Source organism: Erithacus rubecula (genome assembly GCF_903797595.1).
Source record: "Erithacus rubecula genome assembly, chromosome: 4".
Taxonomy (NCBI): Eukaryota; Metazoa; Chordata; class Aves; order Passeriformes; family Muscicapidae; genus Erithacus; species Erithacus rubecula.
In genome coordinates, this window is record NC_136686.1 from 5577370 (window position 1) to 5595383 (window position 18014).

General features: G+C 45.9%; 1 protein-coding gene across 1 annotated transcript; it reads left to right on the forward strand.

Annotated features, from left to right (window-relative positions):
- Window positions 1–4711: 4711 nt before the first annotated feature.
- Window positions 4712–17994, forward strand: SSPN (sarcospan). Its single transcript, XM_079304635.1, has 3 exons — window positions 4712–5183; window positions 12452–12538; window positions 17608–17994. Exons 1-3 carry the CDS (start codon window positions 4863–4865, stop codon window positions 17965–17967), a joined length of 768 nt encoding a protein of 255 aa, XP_079160761.1. The 5' UTR covers window positions 4712–4862; the 3' UTR covers window positions 17968–17994.
- The last annotated feature ends 20 nt before the right edge of the window (window positions 17995–18014 follow it).

Below are 18014 nucleotides of genomic sequence, written 5' to 3' on the forward strand. Positions count from 1 at the left end.
CTGCAGCACTTAGCTTTGCTTTGGTGCAGTATCACAGCTTCTCTCTTCTTAATTCCCCTGCCCAGTTTTGAGGGACTATCAGCTGTAGCCCCCAGGCCTCATGCAGAAATGTGATAATATATGCTTTCCACCCCAAAGAACCTGCCTTAAGAGTAGAAGATGAGGTAGAAATAGTCAGATCATTATGGACAGCTTAAGCACTGTTAAGTTTTATACAGGAGACCCCCTGGGCCACCATCTGGATTTAGGGAACCACAGTGGGGGTGAGGAGCACCAGGCACAAGGCAACTAAGGGAACTTTAGCAAAAGCAAAGGTCTAGGAATTTCAACTGGTATAGCACCATCATTTTGGAAACTGCATGGCACAATTTCTTCCCAAGCTGATTTCCTTTATATACACAAATTTACTTCGTGGTCAGAGGCAATTGTCCTGGTTTGAAGGACAGGTGTCTGCCAATAAAGGCAGGAGCTTCTCTTTGAAATGGAGAATGTAAACCTCCTCTCTCTAAATTATTATAATTTTGAAATTAAGGGGCTCTCAGGCAAAGATATGGGAATTAGGAATAACAGTTCTTTACTAGGAAAATTAAAATAGAAATACGGTTTTACAAAGAACAATCCCAAAACACTGACAGAGCCAGAGTATAACCTGCCACCCTGAACCTGCCACCCTGTCAGTCAGTCAGGGTGTTGGTAGCAGTCCCATTAAGTGGTGGCTGCATCCTCCTGCAGTGGCAGATATGGTTCAGCTGGAGCAGTGCTCCTGTAGAAGGTGCAGTTTTCCTCTGCAGGTGCAGTGATGATGTGGAAAGGTCTGGCTTTCCTCTGGAATCCAGTGGAAAAAGGCTGTCTTGGGGTTCCAAATCTCAGTTTTTATCTGGGTAGGAAAGGCTTGGCTCCTGCCCCTGGCTGGAGCATCTCCCAGTGGGATGATGTAATTTTATCAGTCACACAGTGGGACTCAATGGGCCAGCAGCAGATGATATCTTCCTGGAGGGAGGATGAGTTGTGGAAAGATAAAGATGATTGCCCCAGCTGGTTTAAAGATGGCCCATTAGCAGACAACATGTGCCATGGAGATAAGGGTCACTGCCCCACCTGGTTTCAGCAGATGGTGACAGAATACACATTGCTGGCCACACCCTGTATTGCAGCCCAAGACACTGGGGTGCTGATGCCTGGGAGAAATATCTGTGTAGATGTGATTATGTGGGAGTGAGAGCCTGTGTGTCTCCAGCCATGCCCATCCCAGGGCAAGGATGGCAGTGGGGAAGAAATCCCAGCTTTCCTGAGTCCCATGCAGTGCTGTGTGTCCCCAGCCTCAGGAGAGGCAGTAGGAAAGACTGTGTCACCACAAAGCTGCAGCCCAGACCTCGCCTGGCGTGGTGTGTGCTCTTTGACTTGTTGTCACCATCACCCTGGCTGTGCTGCTTTCTGGCAAGGACAGGAACAAGAGCAGGCAGTGTTTTACAGAGCATGGTGTCTAGCCATGGAAAAGCTGTGCAACATGACTCATCTTGTGTAAAGGACATGAAATTACAACTGCGTGCCACATGAGAGATGCTGGGCTCGAATCAAAAAACATCCTCATCCAGGAAGGGTATTCAAGCATGTGCTTAATTTAAGAACATACTTAATCAGGGCCTTTGGGCATAAAAGGGTAATGATTATTCTTGTGTTGCTGGGAAAATCCAAGTGACATCCGGAAGATGTATTACTTGAGAAAATTTAGTGTTATTTCAGTGTCCTCGTTTAATCTTTCAATTTCCAAAAATGTAATTCTTTTAATTTGTCATTGCTATGAGTTCCTTCACAGCTGTTTTACACTCGATTGTTAATGCCAAGTGGAATCAGCAAACACAATCTGGTTCAGATAATAAGTATGGAAGATCAATTCTGCATCCGTCTCTTTCCTCTGTCCCCATTAAACTTCCCAGCATCTAAGATATCTGAGTTTGGCTTTGCAGGAACAGCTAACCACAGAAACAAAACCTCTGGTACACACTGTTTAATCATTGAAAATCAGTATCCCTGCACAGAATTTTTTCAATGTATTTGACCCCTAATTTTCTCTCTAAATTGCTGTGTACTGCTGCAGAGATTAGAAATGGTGGGATTCTAGGATGGACATGCCTCTAAGTGTGCAAGGAGCCAAGTCTCAGTGTGACCAGGGTAGATGTCTTAGTTTTCCATAGAAAAACCATGTAGCACAGCTACTCCAGACCCAACAGCTGGGAGAAGGCAGCTCTGCTCTACATTGACCACATTTTGTGGTTTTGTGCCCAAACCTTTCTGTCACTGCACAGAAGATGTCCCCTGAGCTGGTCTAGACTTCTCCTGCCCTAAGGATGCTGGGCACCAGCTGGAATTTTCAAAAGGGCTGCAGGGATCTGGACATCCTATATATACCCTGTTCTGCCTGATGCCCTTGCTGGCCTCATTTTTTTTTAGTTACTTGCTGTGCAGCAAAGATATTTAGGCACCAGAGATTTTACCAGAGATTCTCTGGCCCAGAGATAAACAAGGGTTGTTATTGGACCCAAGGTAAATTCTTGTTAATTTTATTGACCGTAGGTTAAATCCTGTTCATCCTCCTCAGCAATTGCTCCCACTGAAACCAATATGAATGTTGTCACGAATAAAGCAGTTGGATTTTGGCCCCTTTGAGAAGACAGCAATCATAAATCCAGCAGCCAGCACAAATCCAGGTGCTAAACCAGGGATTTTCCTGGGTGAAAAACCACAGTAAAGAACCATGGGATAGAACCAGGGGAATGGATGGGCATAAAGGAAAACAAAATTCTAACTTCATTTCACTCTAATTATTATTAGAGTAGATGTTCAACTGCACATCATTTAAACATGCCCTCAGCTTTGCCACTGCTTCCTGGTCTGACAGTGGTGATGATCCTTGAACACCCTGTCCTTTTAAAAGCTGTGGTTAAATATAATTGTGTGTGGCTTTGAGAGGCAAGATACACCAATGAGCGCAAGTTATTGTAAGGGTATTTTAAAAAGTGAATGATAGTGACAAAACACCTTGGTGGGAAACTATGAGAACATGGTACTCTACACATGACTAGAGGAGAAGGATTTTCGTTCAATATTTTTCACCTCTTGTTTATTTTCCTCTTCCTATTTTTTGAACAATGTATCTCAATCTCACTCTATGGATGCAGCACGAGAGTTATGTGTGCAGAAAGCATCTGAAACCACTTTGTTTCTAGTTTTCTTTCATCCATTTGGTATTATAAATAACCAAAGAGGATATTGCTTAATCCATAAAAAAAAGTGACATCATAATTTATTAATACAGAGGACACAGTTCATTGCTGTTAAACGCCATAAAGAGCTGGAAATAGAGTAGCTTCTCAGAAGGCACTGCCAGTGTGTGTCAGAGGAAACATTTCCTCAGTGCTATACCAGCATGTGTAAGATCTTCTCTGAACTGCTCTGCCACACCCTAAGGCAATTTTGGTGGGGGTTCCTCCAGTCTCTGATGTCTTTTTCCACCTGCCCCACTCCTCCCAATTCTTTGCTCCTGCTGTCTGCTTCTATGGGAAAGGAAAAAAGCTGCAACAGTGGTGGGCTCAGAGCTGGCTGGTCCATTTGGGGTTCTCTCTTTGGTGTCTGTGGGGCAGCAGGAGAAGCCCCCATGTCCCCAGGGTGTTTCTGTGCCAGAGGGAGCTGCAGGCACGGAGCAGTGCTGTACGTCAGGCTCTGCACACACGGGCCAGCAAAGCATTTAAACACCTGTTTACCCCTAAGCTTTTGAGTAATTCCCCTGGCCTGAGCTGAGCACAAGATTCTCACTGCCTCCTTGCTTCCCTTGGTCTTCCCTTGCAGGATTTGTGCAGCGTGGTCTGGCTGAACTCTGGCACGGCGCTGCTCAGCACCCTCCTCTTCACAGAGCCAGAATTCAGCCTCTGCAGACCCCAGTCCTGCTGGCACCTCCATGGCTGAGCCTCTGCCAGGACTCCCAGTGCTGGATTCAGCAACAGGGCAATTTCTGAGTATTTCAGGAGAAATTCCACCACTTCTGTTGCTGTGCCATCTCCAAGCACCAGCCTGAGCCTGCATATGGACAAAGCGTAGTGACCACACGTCCACAATAGACATCCCTCTGTCATTTAGGTAACATAAACAATGTCCCTGGTATGGATAATTTGCAGATCTGGAAACATGCTCAGCAGATGTCCACTCCATGTTTTGCCTGCCCAGAAGCACCAGTTCCTGTGCACCTCATCATCAAACATGCTTAGCAACTTTAGTGCTTTAATGCTTTAGCAACTTTTGGGAAGAGACAGGACCCCTTTAGGCTCTCCAGTACACTAAATAGGATTTTCATTTGTGTTAATTTCGCCCTTCCCGTGCACGCCAGGACGCCTATTTAAAGGTCCAGCGGGTGTGCGGGATGGGCACGGTGCTGCGCGCTCGCCCCCAGCCACACTCTGCCTGCTGGTAGCCACACAGGACCGTGAACCTTTCACAGGCACTGCAGCGCTCCCAGCTGAGATTTCCCTGCCGTTCCCTAGCCCCCAGTGCGGAATTCCCGCTGTTTGCTCCATCCCGAGCGCCAGAGGTGCGCTCGCACCTGTGGATCCGTGTGCGCGCATCCCCGGCGCCCGCAGGTTGGCAGTGCGCTACCCCCCTGGCATCCCCCCCTTCCCCGGGCTAAATGTGGCATTTCGGAGCTCTGACAAGCCGCTGCCAAATGTTTTCCATATTTGTTCAGCCTCCTTGACTCAAATACCAGGAACTACTCGGCCGGCACAAAGCGAAGCTTTTGGGGGGCTGAAAAACCCGCGCCCCCGCCGGCGTGCGCGCACACACGCGGGCGCGAAAGCCCAAAATCCGCCGGCATGGGAAAGGAGGAGAAGAAATCCCGGCACAGCACGGCCCCGAATAGCCAGACAGGGAAGGCACCCGGAGGGGAGAAAAGCAGCGACTCGCCGCAGGAGCCCGCGATGAAGAAGAAGAAGAAGCAGAAGAAAGCCAAGGGGGATCCCAAAAGTGGCCAGGAGGAGGAGGAATCTCACACTTGCTGTGGCTGCCGTTTCCCGCTGCTGTTTGCCCTGCTGCAGCTGGCGTTAGGCACCTCTGTAACAGTGCTGGGCTTCCTTATGGCAGGCATCAGCTCCTCTCTGCTAGTCAGAGACACTCCATATTGGGCTGGGATCATTGTAAGCATAAAGTCTGTTTCTCCATAAAGTGCCTTTGCCAGCATTAATGCAAGCTGCATGACGCTCCACTTTAGACTAACCAACTGCATGCACGACACCATTTGAGTTATGCTAACTATAAATATTCCTGGGATTAAGTGTCTGGCTGTACTTTCCCAAGGAAAACTGCTCCTGCAGAGTAACAGAGCCTTTCGTATTCTCCCCTGCAATCCCCAACAGACCTGAAATAAAACACAGGGCTGCTGCTCACTGGATGTATGTGTTAGCTTGTGCTTTGCAGTGAACTCCTGCCTGGTGATGCTGAAAAAAAATGTTAATTTCTTACACTGCCTACCCTCTTTGCCCACCAAACCATAACCATCAGGTTTTGGAAGTGAGAGCATAACTCTGTAACTTTGAGCTGGGCAAGGAGAGCAATGTCTGTCTCTGGAGCTTCCTCGCTGTGCTGTGCTGGAGAACTGCTGGGATTGGGATTTAACCCTCTTGCTGCTGCTGCTCCTGGCAGCACATGGCCATGGGGAAGGGGGTGGCACTGCTGGAGGTGGCAGGGACAGGGAGCCCTTCCAGGGCCTGCTGGTGGCTCCTGCCAAGTCACTTTGGAGTGACACTCAGCCTGGCTGTGTGGGCTGGGGGACTGGCAGAGGATGCAAATCAGGGCCATCCCTGATGGGGAAGCCTGGGCTGTTCCCCACCCCTGCAGAAGTGGGGACAGGGTGTGTGGTGACATCTGTGGTGTGACTCTGCTGTCTGTGGGCGTGGGGATGAGAGGCTTGCCTGTGGAGGGACAGAGTCAGTGACTGTGAGCCTGGGATGGGCCATGGATATAATGGAGCATGCAAGTTTCTTCCTCAGGAAGCAGATTTCAGGAAAATATGTCCTGAAAATATACCCTGATGTGTTAGCACAGTTCTGGGTGCTGTCAGACTGTAAGAATTCCCAGCAAATATATTTGTGTTCAGGTACTCAGAGAAAAGATTTCTCAAACACTGAACAGCTAGGGGAGCATCCTGTGCAAATGTAATTTGTTGCTAGAAGATTATCTGGGCATCTGAACTGATTGGGGTTTGCTGTGTTAATCCTGCTGGGCATCCCTTCAGAGGGTGGAAGGGGCAGGGCCTGAGCTCCCAGAGGAAGAGCTCCTCTGACTCATCTCTTCGTGTTTCTCTTCTGACTGAAGAGTTTAGTGGTGTTTTGTACAGCAGGAGCAGGAGCCTGCCCTTGCTTGGAAGAGGAATTTCCTCCTGGGAGGTTTTGGCTGTTACAAACCAGGGGGGAATACAGATGATAAAATAGCAATATGTGGCATGTTCACTCCTCCTGTTTATTTTGAGCATTCTGGAGGTCAGATTATGTCTTTTCCAGACAGCACTGTTGCTATCACAGCTTTGAAATAACTTTTTCACTAGAAGAAACTGGGGAAAGAGTGAGCTGGGCTGAACTAATGTACAGCCAGGGATATGAGAAATGCCAGGAAGCAGCCCCTGGCCTGTGTGAATGTCATCAATGCCCAAGCAGCATTCATCTGAGACATCCACAAATGGCTGGCTTCCCTTGGGCAGGCCTGAAACCCCACCAAAGTTGCTGCTTTCTGAAAACAGAGCTCTAACCCCCGTTGTTTTTAGCAGCAGCTGCCAGCAGTGGTGACATTTAGATGCCCACATGAGGCAAAGCTCAGTCACTTTCAGAGCTCCCCCCTGAAAATCAGGAATAATTCTGTGTGTGTGTTCCTGAGCTAATTCCTGACTCAGAGCAAGACTCAGCTCAGGTGTTAGACAGGGGATGGATGGCCCATGTACTGCTTGAGAACAAACCTCATGGCAGAAAGTGATTTCCCAAAACTCTCATATTCACACAGAAATGAGCAACAGGACAGAAAGATGTGGTGTAAAATACCAGAGCATATTTGTTTTACTAGCATCCCACTCAAGTGCTCTTTTTAAAGGAGCACTTGATTAGTATTCTGAATCAAGAACTTTTTAAAAATCTATTATTGAGACCTTTTTAGCAACATTAGATAAAATGGGTGAAGCTCATTCCTGGTGTTACTCCTTTGGAATTACACCAGGCTGGATTTGACCCCAGGGCTGTAAATGCAGGATGACAGAAAAATGAAGTAAAATTGTTAATGTGTTAAATAGACCCTGATTGATTGAAAGCTGGTTTTTTTTCTTCTTTATTAGCCACAAAATGGTGACACCATTCCTTGGTGAAAATCAAGTGCTTCAGTGCATTACCATGAATGGAAAGGAGCTGTTTTTAGAGGAGCAGCCAGTGGAGAATGCTAACGAGGAAAACCAGGAGAGGCAGTCTGAACTGAATGGGTTCAAAACCTGACTGTGTGGGTTTGTGAGGCTGGAGCAGATAAATGCAGTTAAAAGCAGTGAGGGTAGCATTTGTGTCACTTGCCTGGAGCCAGTCACAGTGAAGGTGCCCAGGTCTGAAGCCTATGAGACCTGTCCTGATCTTCCCAAACTGCAGGCTGCACTCCCTCTCTTCCTTCTTGCTCCTCTGCAGGAGCTTGGACAAACTCTTCACAAACCCACTCATGGGTGCAGGGCTTTGTTTTTTTTCCTGTCTCTTGCCACTGGCTTGGTGCATAGGTTTGGGCAAGTTACTTAACCTTGCTAAGACTTTATTATTTCCCCTGCAAAGTGGGGTTAATGGTGGCCATCCGTCACCCCTTGCTTTGAGATCCTGGGATGAAAAGTGTTGCAGAGACTGTAGATATTAATGGTATCCTTTTCATTCTTTTTCATTAGCTTGTGGCCTTTTGACACCCAGGAGAAGTAATGATGTATTTCTCCTTGAAAAACCTACTTTAGATTATTTCCACTGCGATCAAAAGTGGAGAGTGTTGGAGTTTTCATGGGCAAGTTCTCTTTTCAGCCCTGTTTTGCAGACTCAGTGAGTTAAGAAAGTTACAGAAGTGCTCATCAGAAATGATTATCCAGGGTGTTTATTATTTCTGCCAGGAAGTTATTTTAAATGTATATGTATAGATGTTCATAAAATTAGGACTTTTAAAAACATTTTAAAAAATCTGATGCACGAGCAGCTCGAGGCAGCAACTGTGGCTCCAGCTGTCACTGACTTTATTGCAAAAAGCATCCCAAAAAATCTGCCATGGGCTAAGCCCCCAGCCCAGAAATTCTGACATTTCTTGCTCTTCTCCATCTCCCCAGGTGTTTTCCCAGCACAGAAGGTCCCTGAGCTTTACTCAAGGGGTGGCTGTGGCTCGTGGCTTTTTGGCATCTGAGCTCAAGCACTGGCTCCTCTGCCCTGGTGCAAGTGGGGCTGATGTGGGGCTGTGTGGTACAAAAGGCAGGCAGACTTTCAGCTGAAAAAGCAGTTTAATTGATCTCCATTTACCTGGAGTCAGAAATGTTAATGTCTTGATAACTTTTGCTTGTTTTTGACTAAACTGTTTTCAATTTCTAACAGAAGGTGACTCTAAAAACCTGATGCCATCAAAGCAGCCATCAAAAAGCCATGCAGGTATCCATATTTTTTTGGAGCAGATCCCCATTGTCTCCAAGTGTGCAACTACAAGAGGAGGAAAAATCCTCCTGAAGTTTGAGTTTACATTCTTATTAAATAGGAAAAGTCCTCCTGTGGGCCTCAGCAGTGCTGTCTGGCATTGCAAGCTGTACCTGGGAGGGATTTTGTCATGCAATGTGTTTGCTTTCTGCCCCTAAAAATTGTGGCAGGAGGTTTTTGTAACCAAGTCCCTATACAAAGAGCTATACTGTGTCTTTGTGAGTGTTTGCAGCCTCTGCCTTGTGATGTGGCACAGAGCCAAGATGCTCCTCAGAGCCAGGATTTTGTCTCCTGCCTTCATTTCTTGGTGGATGTTCCCAACCCTCCTGGTTTACCCAAGTTTTTCAAGATGCTCTGGCTAGGAGGTAGTTCACCAGAGAAAACCACCTATTCTACATTTTGGGCTAAAACTGTAGCAACAACAAAAGGAAAACCAGTTTCACGAGCATAAAAGGGAGAGATGGAGACAGATTAGAGCAATCTGTGGTTTTGAAATCTGTCGGAATAAAGCAAACCACATGAACTTGTCAGCATGCAAAGATAATGAGAGCAAACCACAGAGGAAATTTGTGTTCCTATTTCCCCTAATTACACACAACCTTCCTCATCCCTGCCACGTGGTGTCCTTGTGCTCCTCGTACACCTTGTGCTGGATCCCTGCAGGAGCAGATGGGATAACATCACAACAGGTTCCTGCTCTATTGAGGGTGGGAGCAAGCTGGAAAATTTCTCCTCCTATTTGGATTATGGCTTTGAAAAACAATAATTCTTGAGTCACTTTTCAGCCCTGAGGTGTTGCTGCCCAGTGGGAGGAATGTCCCCCCAGAAAACCCTAAATATTTAAGTTCTTGAGCTAATGTTAGTAAATAGTTGTTCTCCTGGGTTGTGAACTGGGGGGATTTCACAGGGTGTGCCTTGAGCAAAATTAAATCTTTACCTCTCCTAAATACTTCTGTATCACATTTGGGTCTTTTTCTAGGCAGAGCTTTCCAAAATTAAATTCTTCCCTTGGATAACCTTTCACGTCACTACCTATTCAGCAAGGGGTGTGTTAGTCCATATGGAAATTTTGAAGCAGGATCTTGAAATAAACTCGAGTTGAAATATGCACAGAAATGCAAATTCCTGTATTTCTGGGTAGCAGTTGGCCAGAGCTGATCTAATTAAGTGCTGTCCTGCAGGTCTCAGAGAATCTGCTTTATTTGTGTAACAAATGCACATCGATTGGTGGCAAGCACGTGCTGAAGTGGATTCAATTGCATTTTATGTTGTGTGCTCAGTCAATAGGGCATAGGAAATGTGTGCTCCACACTGGGATGTGGCTGTTGCAGCACCAGGATGCAGGATTACCTAATGCTGCTTAGCAATCAGCAGCAGCAGCACCTGTAACATGCCTGCAGCTGTTATAGTTACTTAGAGGCTCCTAAAAAATACTTACCAGTGGATTTTTATAGTTATTCTGTTACACTTCACAGGTGTAATTCAAAGCTGATCTATTAATAATGTATAAAATAGCAGCATGGAGCTCTTTCCTATATAAACGTTCCACGCTTTGGTTTCCTCCAAGGAGTGAATTTACCTTTAAAGAGCTGAAATGTTAAACATATGTGGGTCATAACTCTCAGCCACGTTATTTTTTTTACTGCCTCTTAGAAAAACACACATCTCTGGTTTAAAGAGAAAAAAAAAAAAAAAAAAAAAAAGTTACTGTATTGTTAAAAAAAAAAATTACTTAAGCTTTCTGAAATATCCTGGCCAAGACTTGCCAGAATCCTGACCCAGTGTAATCCTTTATAAATACCTCTCTACAAATGTGCCTCTCCAAGTGTCCCTGAGTATATTATTTAAATCCCAGAGGACTTTTAGAAAGCATGTGCAGGAATGGAGCTCCTTTTAGCTGATAGCCCTTTGTATGGGAAGCTTTCTGGAGAAGAGGTCTGATCCTGCAGGAGTTTTGCAAAATTTGTCCGAGGCATTTGATGGCAGAGAGAAAATCCCAGCACTCAGAAATGGAAGCAGCTCTGTGGCCTCCTGTGGTTAAATGGGAGGGGAAGCAGCAACAGCAATAGCAATAGTATCATCAGCAATAGCAATCTTAAGATTTAAATTTTATGAACATGTTAATTGAATTAAAAGATTAATATATAGTGCAAAGGACCAAGGACATAGGCAATTAATCCTGAGGAATAAAACATGGTTGAGTCACACAGAAGCACTACAGGGCACAAAAACCCCAGCACTGAAGGACCTTTGACAAGAAAGGTTGTTTTTTCCCCAGACAACCCTGTCAGCTGTGGCTGTCAACAATAAAAAAAAAAAAGAAACAAATAAATTGGAGGCCATGTGTAAGTCACAGGACCAGAATATAAATACACATGACATGGAAAGGAGTTAATAATACTGACACATTCCTTAGAAATGTTCTCGGGCAATGCTTCCTATTCATGTCCCACTGAAATGACATGAAATAAAACTTCATGGGGAAAAGTGTTACTAATGGCCCAGGTTCCTGAGGGACGTGGCTCTGGGTGTGTTGGGAAGCACTTCCTTGCAGGGCTTGTCTTGGGCCCTGCACCAGCAGTGCAGATGCAAAAAGTTTGGTACTCTTTGAAACAGATAATGGAGGGGGTAAAAAAAAAATATAGAGAATTTTGCTGTAGTCACTGAGAATTTAGTAGCTGTCATTTATAACCTCCCAGCAGGGAGGCAAAACTTGCTCCTGGCACTGTGTGTAGAGAGAACCTCTGAAAGAACAGTGCCTGGCTCATCACACCTAAAATGGCTTTTAAAGGTGTGATTTGAAGGGGCATTTAAAAACATATGCATGTCATCAGCTCACCTGTTTTTCCAAGGCAGCTCCAACATGCAGATTCCCCAAACACTGCTCCAGCTTCCAACAGCTTCTCTCATGCCCAGGTCCACAGGCAGCCCTCACCTGGTGCCTGGGTGCCCAACTCCTCCATCCAGGGGAAGAACTGTCAAAAACCAGAAATCTTTTGCTCCTAAATCCTCCTGAGAGGTTTGATCTTCCAAAAAGTGGGAGAGGAGGGCACTTGACCGGAGTGCTTAGCACAGTGTGGGGACACACTGTGTTTTCTAAACACAGAAAAACAAATCACATTTATTGGGCTAGTTCCTCAGAGCAGGATCTTCCCTTCTTACCTGGAAAATGCCAACCTGTGAGTCCACCTGCTCCTACAGATAAATCCAGAATTAATGATAAAGGTGGCTAAATGAATAAACAAGTGTGCAAATAGTTTTACATTAGTTTTAACCTTCAGCAATTGCTGCCATAAGGTTAAAACACAGTTTCAGATTGCAGGGGAGATGGATATTTTCTTTAGTAAGGTGTCCACTCCAGAAGAGGGTGAAAACTTCAGTAATAAACTCTGATGTTTCTTACCCAGTGGCAGCCATGGTTTATGATTTAAAACTTGCATGGGTGACAGAAAAACCCTGCCAGCACCCAGATCTACACAGGATGGTTCTCTCTGGGCTTGCAAGCCCAATTTCAGAAGCTTTCTGCTCTTTTTTGATGGTTGCATGGGCAAAAACTCAACACACATCCTGGGGGCTGTTGCTGTGCTGTGTGTTTGATGACTTTTCTTCCACACTGCTTCTTGAGTTACGGTCCTGCAAACACAGAAACGTGTCTTGGCTTGGGGGAAAAAAAAAATTGTTTTGTTGGGTTTTTTTAAACTTTGACACATTTTACATCTCTTCCCTTGCAGGTCTGTGTGGTGGCCTTAGTGGGATTTGTTATGCTTTGTATTTCTTACCAACCTGATGAGAAGACATGTGCACAATTCACAGTGAAGGTACCTTAACATTTTTTAAACAGTTTTTTCCCTTTTTTTTTTTTTTTTTTTTTTTTTTTTTTTTTTTTTTTTTTTTTTTTTTTTCTTCTCATGTCATTAATTATAATCAGAAAAGTTGACACAGGGGAAATGTTAAAGACCACAGGAAAAGAAATGAAAATACACCTGAAATGCAGGAATGGTTTTCTGTTACTTTCCAGGCAGCCAAGGAAGAAACTGTATCCTATAAAGGGAAAATTCGAATAACATTTCAAATCAGAACAAGATAGCAATTTGATCACCATGTTTTAGGAATATATATAAAACTGGAATAATTTGGGAAGTGTTCAGAGATTTTAAGCAGATTAAGTGGAGATAGTGAGGAAAATAAGAAGTAGGGTGGCATAAAATGAGCCCACTTAAACTAAATTTTAATATTTATTGGGAAAGTACTGGGAAAGCATGGGGACATTCTCCCTCAGAGCAAATTCCCACCTGAGCATTGCAGGAACTGCACCACGCCCCACCTTTGTCTCCAAAACTGCTTTGCTGACACTGGTGAGCAACTAGAAGAGCAATGCTTGTTTTTAACACCATTTTTCCTGGGCTATTTTTCCTTATTATTGTAGTTTTCAGGGCTCTTAATATTTTGCAGACACATAATAACCCAGAAAAATACCGACGCAAGCAGCACAAAATAACAGTGATTATTAACTGGGGAGAGGCAGAAGGAAACAAAATGCAAGGACCAGCTTTTCAAACCCTGGCATCCATCCTCCCTTCGAAATTAGACCCCGGTGCGTCTTTTGTGTCTTTCTCAGCTTCTCCCGTACTTAGAGAAAGAAAGGGAGAGGAACAATTGTGCCTGCCCTGTGGCCGCCTCTACATTGTCCCCTGTCACCTCTCTGCCCCAAGGAAGGTGACTGGGATGGGTGGGGACTGCCACGCCAGGATTTTTATTGCCTGGGTTTAAATTTAATTAAAGGCAATTAAATTGAGTTTGAATCCAGGCAGGAAGGGAGTCATCCATCCCTGTGTGGGGCTGGGCAGCTCGGATGTCTCTGCACCCACCCTGACGGTAAGGAATGAGTTCCCCACAAGAAAATGGACATTTTGGGATTGCTCCAAGGTGGTGTAAATGGGCCATTCCTCCTCACCTGGAAAAATTAGAGCTTAAATCTCCCTGTTTCACTCAATAGCCCACACACTGCTTACCTAAAGCACCCTCCTCCCCAAAATACCCCTTCCCACATTTCCTATTGCAGAACTCCATCATCCCCAGGCTGTTCACCTCTCCTGTCCCATGTCCCTGCTGGGAGCTGTTATCCCACAGTTTGGGATAACAGGACTAATGGCTTCTGTCTGCAGGGCTCATACCTATTTTAACAAAGTAGGAGTTAAAACTCTCCTCCAATGCTTTGATCCATAGGACTCATCTACATCTCCAGTATCAGTTCTCAAATCTTTGAATTTCACTTAAAGGCTGTCTGAACTAAAAATGAGCATTAGCTATGACAAGGCTGAGGATGCAAGATTGCAGTCATGACACAGATTGTTCAGAGGGTTGTTCTTTTCTCCTTGAGGGCCTGATGCTTCATCAAGCACTGAGTTGGGTTCAGCCCAATCTGCTCCGACCATCCTTACAGGGTCTGCTCTCACACTGGTGGTTTCCATCAGCCAAGCATCATCCTACAGGAAAATCTTGGCAGAACTTCCCTGGAGTGCATTAAGCACCCCAAGTTCCCTTGCACAGCCCAAGGGTCACTGTGAGAGGAGGACCCCACACACACACAGACCTGGGGGACTTGGGTGAGCCCCCACGGTGACCCTCTGACCACAACCAGCAACTCCCTCGGGGTGGAAAACAGGAGACCTGTGCAGTGCTCTCTGCCTTCCTCCCTCCTGGCAGCTGCTTCTTTCATTTCACACGTGCATGAGCCCTGGGTGCTGTGAAAGAAGGAGGTGTGAGAGCTGCTTTTGGCACAAGTCCCTGCCTGAGCCCACTGTGGGCATGCCATGTGTCCCTGAGAAAGGGAGGGAGCTGTGCCCTTCTGGGGACAGCAACAGCCTGTGCCACACAGGAAAACCTTCAGCATCCTGTGGGCTTCCTGGGCTCCGTGTGACATTTGACAGAACTCACCCTGTGCCTCCCCAGGACACCCTCCAGAGCAGTGACACCTCTGTCCCCACGCCGTGACACACCATGGTTCCTGTTCCTGAGCCACCTCTGCAAACCCCTCTGAGAACTGTGAGGGGCCTTTTCCATGAGGAACTTCATCCATCTTCCTGTTAGTTATTTCAGTTTAGTCACGGAGGAAAACTATTGCCAGTAAATCTTGCTAAAATGTCTCTTCCTCATGCGGGGAGCATGAAGGAGGGTGAGCTGCCATGCTCTGACCTCATCGTACACTGTCTCTCCCCACTTCCCTTTTCTCCTTCTATTTAAGCAGCAATTGCAGTGCCTATCTCTCTGAAGCTGTTAAAAAAAACAGTTTTCCAGTGGCAAGTTTCCTGGTTCCTGGGCAGAGCCTGCCATGCAGTTGTATTTGTGATGCTGAAGTTGCCTCCAGGTCTGGCATGTGATTAATCTGCTGATGGAATCTCAGCACTCACTGCCTTGTGCTCCCTCAGAGGCAGTGCTTGCATTTGGATCACCTTTAATATTTGGAAATGTGTTCATTTTCAGCAGAAATTCCTCTGCAAACATCTTGTGAGAATAAGATTTTTGGAAATTGCCCTGTGTCCCCCATGCATCTCCCTTCTCCTCCAAGGATTATCAAAAGAGCTGCCTGTGTATTCAGATTCTGAGACTTTCTTCCCTTTAGGAACACAACAGACAAATTCTCCCTTGCTGTACCTGGAGCATAGATTAGGCTGTTGTGTCCTTTGGATAGAAGTTGGCAGCTGAATAAAATACCTGCCAAGGGAGAATCAGACACATGGTGTAGTCTTGGCTTAGTTTCTCATCTATTAGGGAGGCCTGATTCTGTCTTCTGCTGGGCTGAATCCAGGGACTTCCACCAGGACCTCTGTATCACAGAACAACCAACCTTTGTCCATTTTCTGTTTTCCCCATCGAACACATTTGCACCATCTCTGAAAAATGCCATTGGCTTTTGAATCACCACATCTTGGTTTGGAGGGGATCCATCAGTCAGCAGCACTCCATCTTCTGTGTGATTCATATGAGGAGGTGGCCCCATTTTCCAGCTTCACCTTTCCCATGGACCCTTCCCTTAAAAGCTGAGGGGGCAAAGTAATTGCATTTAATAAGAGCCACCCTCATTTTGAAGCTGCCCTTGGTTCAAGGCCACAGGGGAAGTCATTAAATTTAATAGCAGCCAAGTCTTGGAAACTCAGTTCTTTCAGTAAGAATTTGGTGATATGAGGGGAAAATGTACATAGTGCTTCAGGACCTGCAATAATCCCAAATATTTTTTTTCAAGCTGGCAACCAAACAGAAGATTGATTCACACTGTAGATATAAGACAAATACACCAGGAGTATGAATTTTATCAAGACGTAGATACTTGGAGTTTCAAGGTCATAAAAAATGCTTTTATATTGATATTTTGCTTGCAGTATTGAGGTTAAGAGAGAGAAAGAGAGAGAGAAGCTGCTGTTTAAAATAACAGATTCCCAACCATGCCATGTGTCTGACAGATAAGACGCCAAGGAAAATAAATGTTTTTACAGCACTGAACAGAACCAAAAAATGCATTTTTGGCTAAACACAGAACATGATTTTAATATACATTCACACATATTTTGCAGGCAGTGCAGCAACTGCCAGTTCCAGCTATCAGAAGCAGAGGGAAGTCCATATGTGCTGGTATCCAAAGCTCTCAGGTGAATCCTGGGGTGTCAGAGGCTCTGACTTGCTGCCAGTTCCATGTGTTTGTGGGGGTGGACTCTGCAGAGCTACCCTTGATAAAAGCCATGCTATTTTTAAGCTGCCACTGTTGGGGAGCAGTGGAGGTGATGAGCAGACCTTTGTCCTTCTCACACTGGGGAAAGAGAGGTGTTTGCTGCCCTTTCATGCCTGTGGAAGACTTCCCCACGTTTATGGGACAGGTTTTGGAAGCAGGCTGAGCCCAGCACATGCTTTTTTTTGTGGAGATCTTCATTGCCATTCCACAGAGGGACATGGGAAGCAAACAGGCTGGCTGCATCCACAGGGCCACAAGCAGATCAGCCACCCCACTGCCTGATTTGCAAGTATAAATCAGATTTTTTTGGGCATGCAAACTGAGAATAACACATGAGCAAAGTCTCACAAACACCTCCAGCTCAGCACAGCCTGGGGTAAGATGGCAGCCCAAGGCTCAGGCTGCTCAGCTCTGCTTCCAGGCACTAATTTGTCTCAGCTGATGACCCTGAGTCCTGTCAAGGCAGGCACAGCTGGATGCTCCCTCCCTCTCTATAAAGCTCCTTGATGTACAGACACACCAGTTCCTTGGTGCTCTCCCCAGCCTCAAAACTGAGGCAATGCTCATATAAAACATGCAAGGCAAGTTCTTGAGATGCCCTGCTGAACTTCTCATCATAAGGAGCCTTGCAGCTGTTGAAGCACCCAATCTCCAGACAGAACATTGCAGATATGCATTCCCTGCAAAACACAAGTGATGCATTCCTTGGGTGTTCTCAGTCTCTATGAAGCTGGAAAATGGGGTTTTACTATGGAAGGGGGCTCACAGCTGCTCTGTGATCCAGAGAGGGTTAATAAATAAGGTTTATTTCTCAAAGGAATCTTATCAAGGCTGTTGGCCTGGAGACCAAGAAGAGAAGAAGGAGATAAGCAAAAAGAAACCTGCAGCCAAGAAAAGTATTTTTAGGAAAGTTTTGTGAAAAAAAGAGATGGAAATGGTTTTACACTAATGGACCAAAATTGGTTTTACCAATTGAATAGATCAATAATGTTGATCTATTGTAACCAATTAAGAAAGTGTAAGCTTTGTAGAGGGTATAAAAGACAGCATGCTGTTGTAATAAATGGGATATTAGCCTTCTAAAATGTAGTGTGTCTATTCATATATCGTGCCCACCCCAATAGTGACATTTTAACTTTTTTTTTTCCCCCTTTCTTCCAGCTGCTGTATTTTCTCCTGAGTGCCCTGGCTCTCGTTGCCTGTGTTTTGGCAGTGGCTTTTGCTGCCCACCACTACCTGCAGCTGACCCAGTTCACCTGTGACACCATTGGGGACTCCTGCCAGTGCAAGCTGGACCCTGCGGACCCCCTCGGCCGCACCTTCGTGTACCAGGACACGTCTGACTGCAGCAGCCTGACCAGCCTGCTCAGCCTGCACCTCCTCCTGCAGATGGCTCTGAACCTGGTGGCAGCCCTGCTGTGCCTCCTGATGTGCTTCGTGGTGTGGAAGCACCGGTACCAGGTTTTCTACGTGGGCGCTCACTTCCAGCCGCTCGCTGCCACACACGGGCAGCACGTGTAGGGCTGGGGATGTGACCAGGGATGGGCTGACAAGGGATTGTGACCAGG